Source organism: Molothrus aeneus, chromosome 20 (assembly GCF_037042795.1).
Source record: "Molothrus aeneus isolate 106 chromosome 20, BPBGC_Maene_1.0, whole genome shotgun sequence".
Lineage (NCBI taxonomy): Eukaryota > Metazoa > Chordata > Aves > Passeriformes > Icteridae > Molothrus > Molothrus aeneus.
Window position 1 is genome coordinate 743,411 of NC_089665.1, and position 18,618 is coordinate 762,028.

Below are 18,618 nucleotides of genomic sequence, written 5' to 3' on the forward strand. Positions count from 1 at the left end.
GGCAGGGCTTGGGTGGGACCACGTGGGCTCCTGGGTTTGGATGTCTGTGACACCTTCCCAACTGCTGTGACACCGTTCTTTAGAGCACATCCCATGTCCAAATCCCTCCAAGGGGCTGGCACTGCCTGGACTTGGGGAATGTGGACCCTTAGAACCCCCAGGCCCCCCTGCTCTGAGAAGGAGCTCCCTGCAGACAGCCCAAGGATGGGGAGACCCTGGTATGCGGGTTTGGGGAGCTGTGGGACCCTGGCATGTGGGTTTTGGGTTTGGAGGACCCCAGACTGTAGGTTTGGGGGCTATTGGCTGCCATATTAGACTCAAGCACAGGGAGCAGCCCAGGCATGGGCAGCCCTTCTAGGCTCAGACCAAGGGAAAGAAGCCAAAAGGCAGGAGCTACACCCCCAGTTTTCAGGGTACACTCTGAGCACAGACCCCCCAACCCACCTCATCCCTTTGCTGGAGTAGATCTTGGGGAGCACTGTAGGGTGCCTGATGTGGCTCATCCTTTCCACAGTGTGAAAAATGACTTTATTCCCAGCTTGGAGTCTGGCTGCTTTGGAGAGGGGAGAGCAGAACTTCTGCCTGTGCTTGGTGGCTTTGGGGATGGATCCTTGGGGCTTTGTCCCTTGGGATGTGTCACTGCAGTGAGGTGCTCCACTCCCTGCCCATGGCATTCCTGGGCCCAGCCACCATGCTGGGAAGGCCCCCAGATGGGACCCGTTGCAAGAGAAAGAGCTAAAACCAGGGGTGCTCACGGCAGATGCAGGGAAGCATCCAAACGTGGCCTCTGGACCTGCCAGCAGACGAGGACAGGACTGACCCCAGCCCCATCCCATGCCTGGCTGACACCCTGTGGTCTCCGTGACCCCCAATCTTCACCCCCGGCCCTCCTTTGAGCCCCCCGGGCAGCGCAAGCCCCGGACGCTGATTCAGTGCCGGTGATGCCGCTGCAGGCAGGGGGAGCCGGTGCCGGTGATGCCAGGGCAGGGGGAGCCGGTGCCAGTGATGCCAGGGCAGGGGGAGCCGGTGCCAGTGATGCCAGGGCAGGGGGAGCCGGCAGGGGCAGCCCCGGGGCAGGCAACGAGGAGGTTAAGCTCCCCACGCCCGCCGGATGCAGCATCCTGGGCTGGGCTCTTTCCATCTTGTTTTGGTTTGGAGGAATAAAAGCTTTGGCAGCAGCAAAGCCGCTTCCCAAAATAACTCAGCCTCCCATGGTAATTATAGAGCTCCGGGCCCCGGTAGCGAGCGGAGACTTCCCAGCCGGGCCGGGACCGAGGATCGCTGCTGCTGCCGGCCCGAGGGACCCCGGGGTGCCTCGGGGACCTTGGGGACCTTTCCAGCTGTGCCACCCTCCCTGGGCGTCACCATCGCTCCCCTTGGCGTCATCTCCCAGACAGGAACGTGCAGCCCCTGTGTCCCTCCCGCTCCGCAGCTGATCCCTTCAGCTTTTAATGCTCCGTGTAAAGCCCAGGTTGCAGCTCCCCGGCCTCGATGGGCACTGGGCTACCGGAGCGAGGCGGTGACAAGAGAGTGGCTGCCCCGGGCTGTGCCCCCTGGCCAGGTCAGGAACACCGAGCTCATCCTGGCAGTGCCGGCCTGAGAACGCCCGGCTCACCCCGGCAGTGCCCTCCAGCCCCCGCGGGGCTCAGCGCCGCTCCTTGAAGGGCAGGGAGAGCCCGGGCTGAGCTCCTGAAGCCCCCGAGCCCCTAATCCCCAGTAATCCTGGAGGAAAGCGCTGGCTGTGGGGATTAGGGATGTAAACAGCCATCCTCACCTGCCTGGCCTGCCCCTACCTGCCCCCTGCCCGCAACCCCAGCCGGCCAAGATGAGGTGCCAGGAGAGCGGGATCCCTGCCTGGACCCCCCAAATACAGGGTCAAGGTGGCCACCGGTGCTCTCTGAGGCTGCGTTGAGCCTGTGATGGTTATTTATGGGAATAAAGGGAATGTCGAGCCATCTGGACGCAGCCTGGATCTATAACATACGAGGGAAAGAGATTCCAGGCAGTGACAAGTTGGGGACAAGGTGAGATAGTCCCTGTGGAGTTACACGGCTTTGGTCAGAGTCTGACTGGGGCTGGATCTGTTTTCTCCTCCTGGGGAATCACCACTGGCTTTTTTCATGGGCAGGGAAACTGAGGCAAGTGAGGAGAAGCCCATGAGAGGGATGTGCTGGGAATACATGTGACCTCCCCAGCTCCCTGGCTTGGAGTAGGTTTGAAGTGGGACAAGGACAGTCCTGAGGAGCAGCAGGGCCGGGAGACAGAAATTTGGGGAGGACTGAGCTGTGCCAGCTGCTCGCCACGGGGAGCAGCCACCGCGGCCAAGGCTCCCCCGGCCCCTTTCACGGCTGGAACACGAGTGCCCTGGGCAACCCCGCCCGCGGTGCCAGCATCCTCCCTGCCCTCAGGGACACGGGGACACAGCCGCGTGCCACTGCCACTCACATGGGCTCGGGGGCATCCCGGGAAGGCGCAGCCGTCCCTGAGGTGGGATGGGGGTGGGGATGGGGAGAGGAGCACAGCCAGGTGTCCGGGTCCCTTTGCCAGCCCACCAGGCCAGGGGCAGGATGGCTCAGCAGCAGCCCCAGGAAGGGCTTTGGGAGGGGGAGGCAGGCTGGGATTTTGCAGAGAGAGCACTGGGAGACTGGGATTTGGTGACCTGTGCCCAGTGCAGTCGCCAGTCCCTGGTAGCCAGCAGGTGCTGTGGGATGTGTGGGGCTGGAGTGTTTTCCCAGTACCCAACACCCCCTAACTGGTGCCCAATGCTCCCACGAGCCAGTGGCTGGTGTGGAGCCCAGTGCCTCCTACACAGTACCTGGTACCTGCAGGGCAATGCCTGGTGCTGGTGACACTGCCAGGGGATCACTCACTGTCACGGGGGCCATTCCCTCTCACTGCACCACTAACTGGGGCTGGGGCCTTGTACCCACTGCCTGCACCGGGCCCTGCCAATGCCCAGCACCCAGTGCTGTGCCCTGCACCTGGTGCTGTGCCCTGTCCCTGGTACTGGTGCCCTGTCCCTGCTGCAGTGTCTTGTTCCTGGTGCTGGAGCCCTGTGCTCGGTGCTGCTGCCCTGTGCCACCACCCCGTGCCCTGTGCAGCTCCTGGTGCCCGGTGAGCGCTGCCAGAGCTGGTGCCCGGTGCCCGGCCCTGGTGCCAAAGTGAGTGCCCGGCGCGAGTGCCAGGTATTGATGCCAGAGCCGAATGCCAAGGCTGGATGCTGATGCCCAGTGCCCGGTGCTGGTACCCAGTGCGTGGTGCCAGTGCCCCGTGTGCGGTGCCCGGTGCCCGGTGTACATCGCTCGGTTCCGGTGCCGGCGCCGAGCGCTGGTGCCGCTGCCTGTACCCGTGTGCAGTGCGCGGTGCCGGGCGCTGTTGCTGTTGCCGGTGCCGCTGCCGGTGCCCGGTGCCGCTGCCGGTGATGCCGAGCGGCCGCCCCGCCCGCCCCCCCGCCCGCCCCGCCCCGGGGCCGCCCCCGCCCCCGCCGCTGCTATTTCTGCTAATCCGCGGCGGGGCCCGGCCGTGCCCATCGGCAGCCGCCGCTCCCGGACGGCGCCCGGCGCCGCAGCCATGGTAAGGCCGGGGCGGACGTGGGACCGGCCCGGCCCGGGCTGTCCCGCGCCGCCCCGCACCGTGGCACGGGCCCGCTCCCGCAGCCCGGGCCCGCTCCCGCAGCCCGCTGCCCTCCGTGAAGGTGACGGTGCGCGGGGGCGGAGCGGACCGGGGCCGCCGGTGCCGCAGCGGAGCGCGGGGGGGACACGGGCGGCGGGGCAGCACCTGCCCGGCCCCGGAGGGCGCAGCCCCGGGGGAGGCGAGGGGACCACGGGCCCTCACCGGGGCATCCGGGAGGGCAGCGCTCGGGAGCGTCACCTGCGTGTCCCCCGTCCCGCGCTCCTCCCACGGGTGTCCGTGCGTGGGCAGCGGGAGCCGCTCTGGTGCGGCTCCGTGCCGAGCATCGGTTCTCAGCTCTTGGCAGGTCCCCGGGCTGGGGCGCTGGTGGCACTGCCAGCCCGGCCGGGCCCTCGGCCGGGACCGTCACACGCACGGAGCCGGCTCTGTACTCACCGGCAGGGTCCGGAGCCGCCGCTGGCATTCCCAGCCCGCGGGAGCTTGTTCTGCGTCTCCCGCTCTGCCTCACTCCTCCGCGGTCATGGCAGGTCCCCAGGAGCCGCCCGGCCGGGCCACGTCTCCGCGGGGACCTCGGGCCGTGTCCAGGGTGGGGGTGAGGACCGAGGGCTGCGGCCGTGGCTCGCGTGGCACCGGCTCGTGGCCGCCGGGACAAGTGGCCCTGGTGGGGAGCGCCGCGGCCGCGCTGCCCCGGCAGCGCCGTGGGAACCAGCCCGGCACATTCCTCCGGAGCTGGATGCAGCGAAAGCAGAGAGGAGGGCGGCTGGCGGAGTGTGTCGCAACGGAGCGCCTTCCCGACAGGCTCCAGACTGTGGCTGTGGGATGCACACATCAGCCTCGGAAACATCGTGGGGGGACAAAGTCACAGCTGGGGACCGGGGCCAGCTGGGCTCCCTCGCCCGTGCACGTGGGGTGAGCTGGGGCTGGAGGTGCTCCAGAAGGACCCACAGAGGCAGAGCCGGTGCCCTGCCACCAGTGCCACATCCCTCTGTCCCCAAAGCAGTTCCCAGTTGGCCCGGAGGAGCAGCATGAGCATTGGTGTCGTCCCCCCCCCCGGTCTCTACTGCTGGCTCTGAGCGGGTCAGATCCCTGAGTGCCCAGCCCCACGTGCTGAGATGTCACCGGGTTTCCAGCCTGGACAGGCCTCACTGTCATGTCCTGGCTCACAGGGAGCCATGGTCCCATCCTGGGGTCCCCACTCAGGTGCTCACAGGCCCTTCAAACTGTAAGATTCCTGCGGGAGAGGGACTGGAGCTGCTGCACCAAGGGCTGTGGCTCTCATCCCCTGTGCTCACCCACCTGGTGCTGACCTCCTGCCCAGACCAGGGACCCACACCACAGTCTGCCCCCCATCCTCGGGGTGCCCGGCACCCTGCTCCTCTTGGAGCTGCCGGGAGACTCAGTTTCCCATCTGGAATGCTGCTGAGGGGTGGGATGGCAGAGCTGGGGGTACCCTGGCTCTGCAGGGGGAGCATCCCGTGCACCCAGAGGCGCGGCCAGGCACAGCCCCGGTCCTGTCTCCCTGGCAGCGCTGGCCTTTCGTTGGGGGCTTCTGCGCGGTGTTCGTGCCTTTGGGACAGCGTTTGTGCCTGGGATACTCAGCCGCAGTGACACAGTGGCCGTGCCGCGGGTGGCATTCTGGGTGTCACCTTTAGAGGGCTTGGGGACGCCTCTGTCATCCTGGCGGTAGGGACAGCATCTCGCCGGGATGTTCCCTTCCTTTGGCCCGGAAAACACCTCCCGTGGGAATGTGGTACCCATGGAACGATGATCAGGGGCAGCCGGTGGCTTTCCTAGGTCAGGCTTTGCCCGCTGCCCCCGTGTCCCCCCGCGCCGCATCCCTCGGGCTGTCACGGCGCGGGGACGGTGCGATGCAGAGTGACAGGCGGGGACGGGGCTGCTCCTGCGGCTGCGGGGCCGCTGACAGCCCGGGTGTGAGGCCGGCTTGCACTCAGCCGCGTGTGTAATCTGCTTACGGGGGCACCGGCACAGCCCCGGGCTGCCGTAAATCCCTGCTCCTGCCGGGAGCGCGGGCTGGGACGCTGGGAAAGTGGCCGAGCGACCCTGGATCGCGCCTGAGCTGCTCTGATGCATCTCGACACGCATCAAGGTGAATCACCATCCCTGGTGACCCCGAAGTGACAGCTGGGGAGCCCTGGCTGCCACCCACGGCTCCTCCTGGGGCACTGTTAACCCTTTGCCTCCCAGGGATGAGCCGGGAAAGCCGAGGCAGGAATGCTGGAACTTCTGCCTGAGATCCCTGTGGTGGGCAGCGTCCCTGCTTCTCCCAGGCCGGGGCTGGGTCCTTCCCAGCCAGGCCCAGCTCGAGCAAGAGCTTAAAGCCATGTGGGGAAGCTTTAAGTGTCAGGTGCAAGAGTGTGGGAAAACTGGGTTTCTGACCTCAAAGAGGCTGTGGAGCCCTGCTGGGGAACGCTCCAGGGGGCAGTGGGAGTGGACGTGGTGTGCACTTGGATGGAGAGGATTTTTATCCCGGGATGAAGGGAGTTTTGTCCCAGGATAGAGCGGATTTTTGTCTTGGGACAGAGGTGTTTCCAGTGTCCTCCTGGGCTGTGGGCAATCTGTGTGTTCAGCCCAGGGGTGCTGGCGGTGCTGGCGGTGCTCCTGCAGCCCCCCCAGGATCTCCCTTGGCCAATGACGGCTGGTCCTTGAAACCTCCCCAGCCGGGCAGGAGCTGGGTTTGGCTCTGCCCGGGTCCCTCTCCCCTGCCGTGCCCCTCGCAGGGGCCGTGCCTGGCTCCTGGGTGCGGAGCCTGCCCAGGGTGGAGTTATGCTAATGCTGCTCCCCAGCCCTCGGCGCAGCCGGTGCCACTCGGCATCTTCTGCTGGCCAAGGGCGACGCCGGCTGAGCCATGGCCACCTGCCCCGAGCTGCAGCCTGGGCAAGAGGTACGGGGGCAGCGCCCGTCCCCGGCGGGCCGAGAGAGGGGGTACAGGGGGTGGGGGCACGGACTACCCCGGCTCTGCGGGAAGGTGCCACAGCTGATCCTCCGTCCCCGGGACAGCCCTGCCGGGGGCCGCACTTGCTGCAGGACCCCCAAGGATGGGGCGCGAACCTCGGTGCCGCGGCACTGCCGAAGTCATCGGCTTCGCCGGGGGTGGGAGACGAGGGCGAGCCCCAAAGGGCTGGAGCCCCGAGGGATGGAGCGGCAGCAGGGCTGGAAGCGCTCGCCGCTGGTGGCTGCATCACCTCCCATCCCCGAGCGTCCCCGGCTGGGCCGCGCTGGGGGCTGGCACTGAGGCCCCCCAGGCCAAGGGCAGGAAGGAAGAGGATGCTGCGGTCACACAGACCCGCCGAGCCCTCGGGACCCGCTGGGGCAGAGGGGAGCACGGGGGTCCCGCAGCCCCCGCCATGGGGCCACCTGCTGTCCCCCAGCCTGGCCCCGTGCTCCCCGTGCTGTGGCCGCGGGGGCAGCGGGAGAGGGGCCAGGCGTGCGAGCGCTCGGCCCGGGCAGCGCCGTGACCTTGTTTCCAGCCCGCTGATTCCCGCATCTCGCCTTGCCGCCGGCACCGCCAGCGAGCGGGGACAAGGCGCAGGGCAGGACACGTGTCCCCATGGAGGGACCTCTCCTCGAGGCCCCGCTCTGGGGGGACATTGCCCAGCTGGGAGCCCACAGGGTCACGGGCTCCCCCGGCCCCTGCGTGCCTCTCGTTTGGGGCTGGGGTCGCCTGGCAGTTGCCTTGGGACCTTGGGGACATTGGTGCCTGCTGGCAGCGGGGCTTGGTCCCACGGGAGCCGCTGCCGGACGTGCCCTCGGGAACGCGTCTCCTCCCGCCAGCCTTGTAAACAGGATGTGGAGCCATCCCGATCCCGGCGTTCCCGTCCCTCATCCCAGCCCCGCCAGCCCACGGGCAGCAGCTCGGGGGCAGCTGTGCCTGTCCCCCCCCGCCCGCTGCCCGCGCTCCGCTCCACGGGAACAGCCAGGGCAAGGAGGTGTCGGGGTCCTGGTCATGTCTCCGTGTCCCCTGCCCTGCCTTTCTCCCGGGACTGCGGGGACGGGGGCTCCTGTGCTGACACCCCGTGAACGGGCAGCGGGCGGGGGCCGTGGGCACCAGGGGACCCCTGCTCGCTCTCTGCCTCCCCCCGGCTGCAGCCCGGCTCAGGCCACCCCTCAATCGCTCTTCATCTCTTCTTGGTGTCTCTGCCTCCTCCCGGCCCCCTCCCCGTCGTCCTGGCAGGCCTTGGGACGCGGGGGGGTCCTGGCTGCCCCAGAAGACCCCGAGGAGCGGCGGGGTGCCCAGGGGGAAGGTGCCCACCCCTGTCCCCCGGAGTGCCAGGAGCTGGCTGCCGTCCCCACGCCACAAGTCGTAAGCGCCCGAGGTGCACGGGACCACGGCTGTCCCCACTGCCATCCCCATGGCTGTACCCGTGGCTGTCCCCAGGGTGGTGGCCGGTCCCCTAGGGTGGCCGTGTCCCGTCTCTCCTCCCAACCCTGCCACCTTTAGGCTGCATGTGTCTGGCTGCTGCGGTTTGGGGGCTTGTGAGGCTGAGCTGGGTGGTGCCACGTCGGGCTGGCACTGCCACCGCCACTCACCTCCTCCCTTGGTCCCCAGATAAAACGTTTTCTGAAGGAGGACTCGGACGAGGCTGAGCTGACCCAGTTCCTGCGGGATTGCCCAGCAGCTGACAGCTCCAGGAAGGTGGAGGCCCCGGAGAGCCGGCGGGAGCCCGGCCACCCCCTGGGCAGCGGGGCCAGGGTCCCCCCAGACGAAGGCAGTGACGAGAGGGACGCCAGGATTTTCTCCCGCTCCCGGCCCGCGGATTTCCAGCAGCACATCGCCGCCCCCCCGCCCCCCAGCCCCAACCGCCCGCGCAGCCCCTGGGGACAGCTGGACCCCTACGACTCCTCCGAGGTGCAGGATGTGTCCCTGGGGAGGGAGGGACACACACCTGGGGCGAGGAGCTGCGGAACGGAGGATGTCCCCATCTTGTGAACACAAAGGCTTTGGGCAGGCATGGCCTCATCCCCTGGAACTCCAACCCAGGAATCCCTTTGTGGGCCAGGGGAAGGGGGGGCTTCCCAGGGTAGGAGGTGTGCTGGTGGTGTCCCTGTCCCACGTCCCCTCTGCCCTCTGCAGGATGACAAGGAGTACGTGGGCTTTGCCACGCTGCCCAACCAGGTGCATCGCAAGTCGGTGAAGAAGGGCTTTGACTTCACCCTCATGGTGGCAGGTACGGGGGTCCAGCCAGCCTGGGGTGCTGACCCCACTCTGCATCCCAAACACCCTGCACTGGGGAGGGGGGATCCTGGCTGCCCCCTCATCTTTGTCCTTCTTTCTCAGGGGAATCCGGGCTGGGCAAGTCCACCCTGGTCAACAGCCTCTTCCTGACGGACATGTACAGGGACCGCAAGCTGCTCAATGCCGAAGGTCAGGGGACAGTCACGGCCCGCAGGGGTGCCCTGGGTGACCTGGGCAGTGGCAGAGCCCAGGGATGCTCCTGCGGGCTGCAGCCCCTCTCCCTGCCCCTGAAATGACATGTGCTGTGTTGCCAGCTGCCCACTGGCACTGGGGACCGCTCTGAGGCAGTGAGAAACCCCCTGCACAGGATGGGGACCCCCCACGGGGACTTTATTTCCACGGGGAAAACAAGCCCTGGCTTGTTGGGGATTGGCTGGAGCTGCAGCATTTCTGGGAGGCTGGGGACAGTCAGGGCCTGGAGCACAGTGCCAGTTCAGCTGCAGCCAGTTTTTGAAATAAAATGGCCCAAAGTTGCCCAAATCCCCAGGAGGGGTTTGTTTGATTTGTTTCCGTTGCTTGGAGTGAAAGCCAAAACACACAATGCAGCAGGAGCATCCTTGGGGATGCGGGGACATGGAGGGTCCTGGGGTGAAGGGGCACATGCACTCTGGAGCTGTGGGGTCACCTGAAATGCTCCTGAGCAAGGCCCAGCCCCAGCAGAGCCCTGTGCTGCCTGAGCTGGGCTCCTGGGGTGGCAGTGGCACAGCCACCAAGGGATGGCTGCCCACCATCCGTGGGGATGTGGGGACCACAGCATGGAGCATCCTCTCCTTGCTGGAGCATGGCGTGTGTCAGAGCTGATCCAGCCAGGTCACCCAGCCCCCAGGTAACCCCTGGCGCTTGGGGTTGCAGCATGTCCCCATGGTGTCCCCCCTGGTGATGTGTCCCTCCCCACAGAGCGCATCACGCAGACAGTGGAGATCACCAAGCACGTGGTGGACATCGAGGAGAAGGGGGTCAAGCTGCGCCTGACCATCGTGGACACGCCAGGCTTCGGGGACGCCGTCAACAACACCGAGTGGTGAGTGCCACAGATGGGGACTGTCCCCAGGGCGGGTGGGATAGTGAGTGCCACAGCGTGGGGACTGTCCCCAGGGCGGGTGGGATAGTGAGTGCCACGGCGTGGGGACTGTCCCCAGGGTGGGTGGGACAGTGAGTGCCACGGCGTGGGGACTGTCTCCAGGGTGGGTGGGACAGTGAGTGCCACGGGGTAGGGACTGTCCCCAGGGTGGGTGGGATAGTGAGTGCCACGGGTGGGGACTGTCCCCAGGGTGGGTGGGACAGTGAGTGCCACGGCGTGGGGACTGTCCCCAGGGTGGGTGGGACAGTGAGTGCCACGGCGTGGGGACTGTCTCCAGGGTGGGTGGGACAGTGAGTGCCACGGCGTGGGGACTGTCCCCAGGGTGGGTGGGATAGTGAGTGCCATGGGGATGGGGGTCTCCCGAGGGCAGACACCCTGTGGTGGGTGGGATGCCCATGGTTCACTGGGCTTAGGTGCTGAGCCATGGAGGTATTGAGGTTGGGGTCCACAGAGGGCAGGGGGGGTCTCACAGAGTACTCGGTGTCACCTCGATGTCCCTGCAGCTGGAAGCCAGTGGCCGACTACATCGACCAGCAGTTCGAGCAGTATTTCCGTGACGAAAGTGGCCTCAACCGGAAAAACATCCAGGACAACCGAGTGCACTGCTGCATCTACTTCATCTCACCCTTCGGCCATGGGTAGGGGCAGCCCCGCCGCACTGCCGGGGGGTGGGGAGGGGCTCGCTGGGACGGGGCTCACCAGGCTCCCCCTGCAGGCTCCGGCCCCTGGACGTGGAGTTCATGAGAGCTCTGCACCAGCGTGTGAATATCGTGCCCGTGCTGGCCAAGGCTGACACGCTGACCCCTGCTGAGGTGGAGCGTATGAAGAACAAGGTGAGGGGAGCTGTCCCAGCAGGTCCCCAGGCATGGGGGTGCCCTGGGGTCTCCATCCATCTCCTGCCTGGAATTTGCCCTAGAGCATTTTCCAGGCTTGCAGCACTGTAGAGGACCATGTTGTCCCCATGGCCACCAAGGACACATCTGCCCAGGGCTCAGCTGGGGGTTGGAAGAACTGGGGGTGTCCATGACATCTGGTCTGGTGGGACCAGGCTTTGGGGGCCATTGGCCCTGTGTGGTGTCTCCCACGCCCTTCCCGAGGCCGGAGCCCTGCCCTCAGGGAGCCATTTGCCTCCAGATCCGGGAGGAGATCGACCACTATGGCATCCGCATCTACCAATTCCCTGAGTGTGACTCGGACGAGGATGAGGAGTTCAAGCTGCAGGACCAGGCACTGAAGGTGGGTCTGGGTCCTCCAGCTCCATCACTGGAGGGGCAGAGCCCTGTGGCCAGGAGGACACGTCACCCTGGGGTACCTGCAGGACTCTTTGGGGCCATGTAAGCTCTCCAGCATGGAGGGGCTGGCACATATCTCAGTACCCAGACATGTCACCAGGATCCCATGGGAGACACCTGCAGCTTGGTGGGATGGGGTTTGGGTGGGGAAACCCATGCCACGACCTCTGCTGTCTCACTGGGGCTCTCCACAGCCAGGCCTTCGCAATATCCTGGCAAATGGGTGCTGGACACAGCCGAGGAGGGCACGTGGAGGGATGTGGGTCCTGGCAGGTGGGGGTCATGGCAGGGCCCTGCTGATCCCCCCCGCCCTTGCAGGAGAGCATCCCCTTCGCCGTCATCGGCAGCAACACGGTGGTGGAGGCCAAGGGCCGGCGCGTCCGCGGGCGCCTCTACCCCTGGGGCATTGTGGAAGGTAATGTGGGGCTGCCCCTGTGGGGACAGGGACACGGCTGGGACAGGCTGTGGCCCCTGACCCCACGTCCCCCGCAGTGGAGAACCCGTCCCACTGCGACTTCGTGAAGCTGCGCACGATGCTGGTGAGGACGCACATGCAGGACCTGAAGGACGTGACACGGGAGACGCACTACGAGAACTACCGCACACAGTGCATCCAGAGCATGACCCGCATGGTGGTCAAGGAGCGCAACCGCAAGTACGGGCCGGGCTGGGCCGGGCTGGGCTGGGGCCGGGCTGGGGCTGGGGCCGGGCTGGGGTTGGGCTGGGCCGGGCTGGGGCTGGGCTGGGCCGGGCCGGGGGACTCCTTTCTTTGGGGTGACCCCACCCACTGCGAGTGGCGGTGTCGACAGGTCAGGGCTGTGAGTGGGGCTGTTCCGGGCAGCCCCGGTGCAGTGCTGTGCTGTGCTGTGCTGGGTAGCCCCAGTGCTGTGCTGTGCTGTGCTGTGCCGGGCAGCCCCAGTGCAGTGCTGTGCTGTGCTGTGCCGGGCAGCCCCAGTGCAGTGCTGTGCTGTGCTGCGCTGGGTAGCCCCAGTGCAGTGCTGTGCTGTGCTGTGCCGGGCAGCCCCAGTGCAGTGCTGTGCTGTGCTGTGCCGGGCAGCCCCAGTGCAGTGCTGTGCTGTGCTGTGCCGGGCAGCCCCAGTGCAGTGCTGTGCTGTGCTGTGCCGGGCAGCCCCAGTGCAGTGCTGTGCTGTGCTGCGCTGGGTAGCCCCAGTGCAGTGCTGTGCTGTGCTGTGCCGGGCAGCCCCAGTGCAGTGCTGTGCTGTGCTGTGCCGGGCAGCCCCAGTGCAGTGCTGTGCTGTGCTGCGCTGGGTAGCCCCAGTGCAGTGCTGTGCTGTGCTGTGCCGGGCAGCCCCAGTGCAGTGCTGTGCTGTGCTGGGCAGCCCCAGTGCAGTGCTGTGCTGTGCTGGGCAGCCCCAGTGCAGTGCTGTGCTGTGCTGTGCCGGGCAGCCCCAGTGCAGTGCTGTGCTGTGCTGTGCTGGGCAGCCCTTGTGTGGTGAAGGGCCCCCCTGTGCCCTTGGGCTGGGAGTGTCTGGGGATGCTCTGGCACTGAGCGGCCCTGCAGACCCCGAGGCTGGGTCTGTCTTAGCTGGGATATTCCAGCAGTGAGGGGCACCCTGTGACCCCGGGGTGGCTGTGGGGATGCTCTGGTAGCAAGGGGGACCCTGCATCTCCCCAGAGCTGGGGCTGGTTAGAGGGGCATGTTCCAGCAGTGAGGGGGACACCACGTGCCCCCAGGGCTGGGGCTGGGGTCAGGGGTGTGCTCTGGCAGCAAGGGGGACCATGTGTCCCCTCTGGGCTGGGTGTGTCTCCCCCATCCTGCTGGGGCAGGGATGGCCCGTCCAGAACTGAGGGGGATCCTGCATCCCCCTGGGGCTCACTGTGAGGGGATGTCTGGCTCCAACAGGGAGGGGGCCTCTGCATCCTCGCAGGCTCCAGCACCAGAGCAGGAGTCCAACACAAGCCAGTGCTGGGGCTCTGCTCGCCGATCAGCAGAATTCACAGCACCCACATCCGACTTTAGCCAGCCCGAGGTGCTGAGGGAGCCCCCACCAGCAGGGTCCCCAGTGGGACCCTCCGGCCAGGGGTCAGAGCAGTGTGGGAGCGAGTGGAGGCTCTGTGGGTCCCCGGGGACTTGAGCCGTGCTGTGAGGGCTGGCAGTGGCTGTGGGCACCTCTCTCAGCACCTCTAAGTGTCTCTCCCTGTGTGCCCCGGGGCAGGAGCCATCCCTCCGTGCTGAGGCTGTGCTGCGGGGACTGCTCTGCCGACTGAGCCGGAACCGGCCTGGCCGCCCCGGGCCTCGCCCTGCTCGCTCTGCCACCCGCTGGCCCCTCTATAAAAGTGCTTGTTGGTACCCAACGCTGTCTTGGTCCTTCTGTGCCTGAGCAAGGCCCAGGCAGCTGCCCTCGGGGCAAGCCGGCCCTGTGGCCACCCTCTATGGCCCTGTGGCCACCCACTGGTGTCCCACACAAGCTGCCCTTGGGGTGCCAAAGGACGCTGTGTGCTGGTGGTGTCACCTGAGCTCACCCAGGTTTGGGGATGTGTCACTGTTAGGTGGCACTGAGCCCCCAAGGCTGCCCAAGGGACGGATGTCCCTGTCGTGCTGCCCTCCCAGGGACGCCATTTTGGGGTGCTGAGAGCCTTTGCTGCTCACCCGATTGCTGGGGCCCGGCTCCAGCTTTGTGTCGCTGCCAGGGCTGGCAGGAACTCCTGGTGCTCCCCACGTCCCCAGGGCCAAAGCCGAGACAGCGGCAGCGCCTTCCAAAGCGGCTCCCGAGGCGGCCAAAGCCCGGCCCTGGCGCTGGCCCAGCCCCCGGCACAGCGGGACCCCGCGGGCAGGGATGGTCCGTGCAGACTGGGATGGCCCGTCCTGATCCAGACAGGGATGGCCCGTCCTGCTGGGACAGGGATGGCCCGTCCTGCCGGGACAGGGATGGCCCGTCCTGATCCAGACAGGGATGGCCCGTCCTGCCGGGACAGGGATGGCCCGTCCTGATCCAGACAGGGATGGCCCGTCCTGATCCAGACAGGGATGGCCCGTCCTGCCGGGACAGGGATGGCCCGTCCTGCTGGGACAGGGATGGCCCGTCCTGCCGGGACAGGGATGGCCCGTCCTGCTGGGACAGGGATGGCCCGTCCTGATCCAGACAGGGATGGCCTGTCCTGCTGGATCAGGGATGGCCCGTCCTGCTCCAGACAGGGATGGCCCATCCTGCTGGATCAGGGATGGCCCGTCCCAGCCGTGTCCCAGCCGTGTCCCAGCCGTGTCCCAGCCGTGTCCCAGCCGTGTCCATCACCCCTTTGCCCCAGGGGCCGCGCTGGCCGTGGCTGTGGCGATGGCACGTGGCAGCACGCGTGACCCTGCCAGCCGCTGTTGGTGTCCCGGTTGTCACCGCTGGGGTGGCATCCCCAGGCTCGGGTGGGAGGGCTGGTCCCTCCCGGGGCCATGGGAGAAGCCAGGCTGGGCTGGCCCGGCTCCCGCGCGGCCTCAGGGGGATGCTCGCGGCTCTCTCCGGCAGGAAAGGGCTCGAATGGGGGCAGAGGCTCGGGAAAAGGGTGTGGGGCATCCCCGGGGCTAGCAGGGCAGTGGAGTGTCTGGAGAGCCCATCCTGAGGCCAGGGCACAGAGGGGGGATGCGGAGGTTTTGATGTTTTAAAGCAGCGGGGAAAATACTGCCCCAGGAGAGCCTGACCCCAGTGGGATTTCCCCAAAATGGGAGGGTGTGGAGGAAGTCCCTGGGTCCCCCTTGGTTGGTGCATGGCAGATTGGGGGTGCTGAGGTTTGGGGGCTGCCTGGGGCCACTCACACCTCCCTCCACCACTCTGAGGGTGGCTATGGGGCCCAGGGGCTGTGCAGGGGCTGCTGGGGCCCTGCAGGGGTTGGGGCATCTCCGGGGGACTGTCCCTGGGGAACTGGGGCAGCACCCCCACCTCCTCTCTCTGCTCACAGCAAGCTGACCCGGGAGAGCGGGACAGACTTCCCCATCCCCGTGATCCCCCCGGTGCCGGATGTGGAGACCGAGAAGCTCATCCGGGAGAAGGACGAGGAGGTGAGCGTGGGGCTGAGCGCCCACAGCCCCGTCCCCACTGCCTCTTGCCCGGCCATGGCACAGCCATCAGGAGCCACGCTTCCTGCAGCATCCCCAGCGAGCAGGGTCTGGAGGTGCACCCAAGGGTTCCCCCCACCCCCTCCCTAGCTGGGCGATCCCAGTTTGTCTGGGATGCTCAGCCCGAGCCCCATTTGCACGGGAGCAGCGTGCCTGGGGCTGGGCACCATCCACGATCCCGGCTCTGCTCCCTTCCAGCTGCGGCGGATGCAGGAGATGCTCCAGAAGATCCAGAAGCAGATGAAGGACTCGCACTAGCCCGTCCCTCCTCCTCCTCCTCCTCCTCCTCGTCCTCCTCCTGGCCCCATCAGAAATGTTTACATCACGCTCCTCCCGCCCGGCCCCGCTGCCAGACTCGGTACCAACACCCACCCACCACCTTAAGCTGCGGCATCGCCTTATCCAACCCCCAGCGCCCGCGGGGACACCCGGGGACAACGAGGGGACGCCGGGGACAGGGAGGGACAGGGCACCCAACCCGGCGTCCCCTGCCCCGCTCCCCCCCAATCACTGGGGACAGCTTGGTCCCCCAGGCTTTGGTTTCCCGTTTCTCCACAGCTTTGGGGAGGGCCCTGGCCAGCCTGGTCCCCACAGCGTGTCCCTCGTCCCCGTGTCACCCTGGGCTCCCTGCTTACAGCCTTTATGCTCAGCTTGGCCCTGGCTTAAGGGAAGAGGAAAGGGGGGGCACTGGTGCCAGCCCCTCCAAAGGCCCCAGCTGCTGAGGGGGACAGGGCTGTTCCCCTGGCCTTGGCTGGCGTGAAGGGACAGCAGCTCCTGGGGACCACAGGGGACAGAGGGGATGGAGGGACAGCCAAGGGACAGCCACCATTCTGCTCCATGCCAGCACCAGTGCAGGGGGACTGTGTTCAGCCCTGTGTCCTCACCCTGCCCACACTGAGCCACAGCAGGGCTGTGGCACAAGGAGCACTGGGGAATCAATATCCCCAGGGAAAATCCCTTGGACCCCAAATCAGAGGCTGGGCACCCCCAGCCCGCCGTGATGTTGGCCCTGTAAAGCAATAATGAGTGTCCTGTGCCCCTGGCACCTCTCACCCCATGGCAACAGCGCCGGCCCTGGCTGGAATTTCAGCCCCTGCTGTCACATGCTTGTCTGTGGTGTCCTGTGTGCCCAGGATGTCCCTGTCCCTGCTGCTTCTTGGCATAGCAGCCCTGTGTATTCTCTAAGGATATCCCCATCTGTGCTGCTTCCCAGCAAAGTGCTGCTGCGTGTCCGGATGTCCCCCCATGGTGTCCCCATGTCCCCCACCATGTCCCAGTTGGTGTTGCTGCCCTACAGAGCACTGCAGCTTGTTCCCCCCTCCCCAGACTGTCCCCATCTGTGTTGCTTTCCCACAGAGCTACGTTGCATCTCTGTGTCCCCCTGGGATGTGTCCAGCCATGTCACCACCCGCAGGGCTCTGTGTAGTGTCCCTGTGTCCCCAAGGATGTCCCCAGCTCTGTTGCTTCCTGCAAAGCCCCACTGTGTGTCCCCAGGGTGAGCCCTGGCCGCCCCTCCAGCATCCCTGGGGAGATGGATCCAAACCCCTCCGAGGTCTGGGAGAGCCTGCAGGGGATGGGGAGGATGCAGCAGGACTGGGAGCAGTGGGATCAGTGGAGCAGTGGGATCAGTGGGATCAGTGGAGCAGTGGGATCAGTGGAGCAGTGGGATCAGTGGGATCAGTGGGATCAGTGGAGCAGTGGATCAGTGGAGCAGTGGGATCAGTGGGAGCTGTGAGAGCAATGGGATCAGTGGGATCAGTGGAGCAGTGGGATCAGTGGAGCAGTGGGATCAGTGGGACCAGTGGAGCAGTGGGATCAGTGGAGCAGTGGGATCAGTGGAGCAGTGGGATCAGTGGGATCAGTGGAGCAGTGGGAGCAATGGGATCAGTGGGATCAGTGGGAGCAGCAGGAGCAGTGGGATCAGTGGAACAGTGGAATCAGTGGGAGCTGTGAGAGCAATGGGAGCAGTGGGAGCAATGGGATCAGTGGGATCAGTGGCAGCAGTGGATCAGTGGGATCAGTGGGAGCAATGGGATCAGTGGCAGCAGTGGGATCAGTGGGATCAGTGGGAGCAGTGGAGCAATGGGATCAGTGGAGCAGTGGAGCAATGGGATCAGTGGAGCAGTGGAGCAATGGGATCAGTGGAGCAGTGGGAGCAGTGGGAGGGAGCAATGGGATCAGTGGGATCAGTGGCAGCAGTGGATCAGTGGGATCAGTGGGATCAGTGGCAGCAGTGGCAGCAGTGGCAGCAGTGGATCAGTGGGATCAGTGGGATCAGTGGGATCAGTGGCAGCAGTGGATCAGTGGGATCAGTGGCAGCAGTGGATCAGTGGGATCAGTGGGATCAGTGGCAGCAGTGGATCAGTGGGATCAGTGGCAGCAGTGGATCAGTGGCAGCAGTGGCAGCAGTGGATCAGTGGGATCAGTGGCAGCAGTGGATCAGTGGCAGCAGTGGATCAGTGGGATCAGTGGCAGCAGTGGATCAGTGGCAGCAGTGGCAGCAGTGGATCAGTGGCAGCAGTGGCAGCAGTGGATCAGTGGGATCAGTGGGATCAGTGGCAGCAGTGGCAGCAGTGGATCAGTGGGATCAGTGGCAGCAGTGGATCAGTGGGATCAGTGGGATCAGTGGCAGCAGTGGATCAGTGGGATCAGTGGAGCTCGCTGCCCTGAGGATGTGTCCTGTCCCCATCAGGGCCCCCTTGCGGGTCCCCGGGCGGGGCGTGGCTGGCGGGGGCTGTGCCCGGCCGGGGCTCAGGGGTTGGGGCTGCAGGGTGCCAGGGCAGCCCCGGCCTGTGCCCCCCGTGTCCCCGTGCCAGCGGGGGTCCTGTGGTCCCCGTGGGCAGGGCCCCCCCCGGCAGGGCCCTGCAGGGAATATTTAGTGCTTTCCTTTTTTTAATCTCGCTATTTTCTTACAGAAGCCCCTCCCCTGGCATGATGGTCCTAGAGGCGTTTATTAATGGATCAGAGAGTATAGGTTTATAAATTCTTATAGAGTAGTGGAAATATTTTTATCCCTCCACAACCGTTCTCAATAAATACGGCTGACCTGGCTTGTCTGCAACCCCTTGTGGCTTCCACCGAATGGGGGCACCCTGTGGCCCTGGGAATTCCCCATTCCTGGCCATCCCCCATCCCTGGGCACTTTACATCCCTGGCCATCCCACGTTCTGAGGCTGGTGGGGGCCCACCCTGTGGCCTCTTGTTCCCAATTCCTGTTCCCTTGCAAAAGGCTCAAAGTGGACACTGGGGGGTTTGTGCTGCACTCACAGGGACACCCAGCTTGGGGTGTGGTGGGAGA

At 66.1% G+C, this 18,618-nt stretch overlaps 1 protein-coding gene across 1 annotated transcript; it reads left to right on the top strand.

Moving 5' to 3' along the window:
* Positions 1–3,480: 3,480 nt before the first annotated feature.
* Positions 3,481–18,381, top strand: SEPTIN4 (septin 4). Its single transcript, XM_066563403.1, has 12 exons — positions 3,481–3,573; positions 8,198–8,497; positions 8,723–8,816; positions 8,927–9,013; positions 9,782–9,905; positions 10,469–10,603; positions 10,681–10,798; positions 11,100–11,201; positions 11,576–11,672; positions 11,750–11,912; positions 15,164–15,263; positions 15,519–18,381. The coding sequence occupies exons 1-12, from the start codon at positions 3,571–3,573 to the stop codon at positions 15,576–15,578; spliced, it is 1,383 nt and encodes a 460-aa protein (XP_066419500.1). The 5' UTR covers positions 3,481–3,570; the 3' UTR covers positions 15,579–18,381.
* Positions 18,382–18,618: the final 237 nt, after the last annotated feature.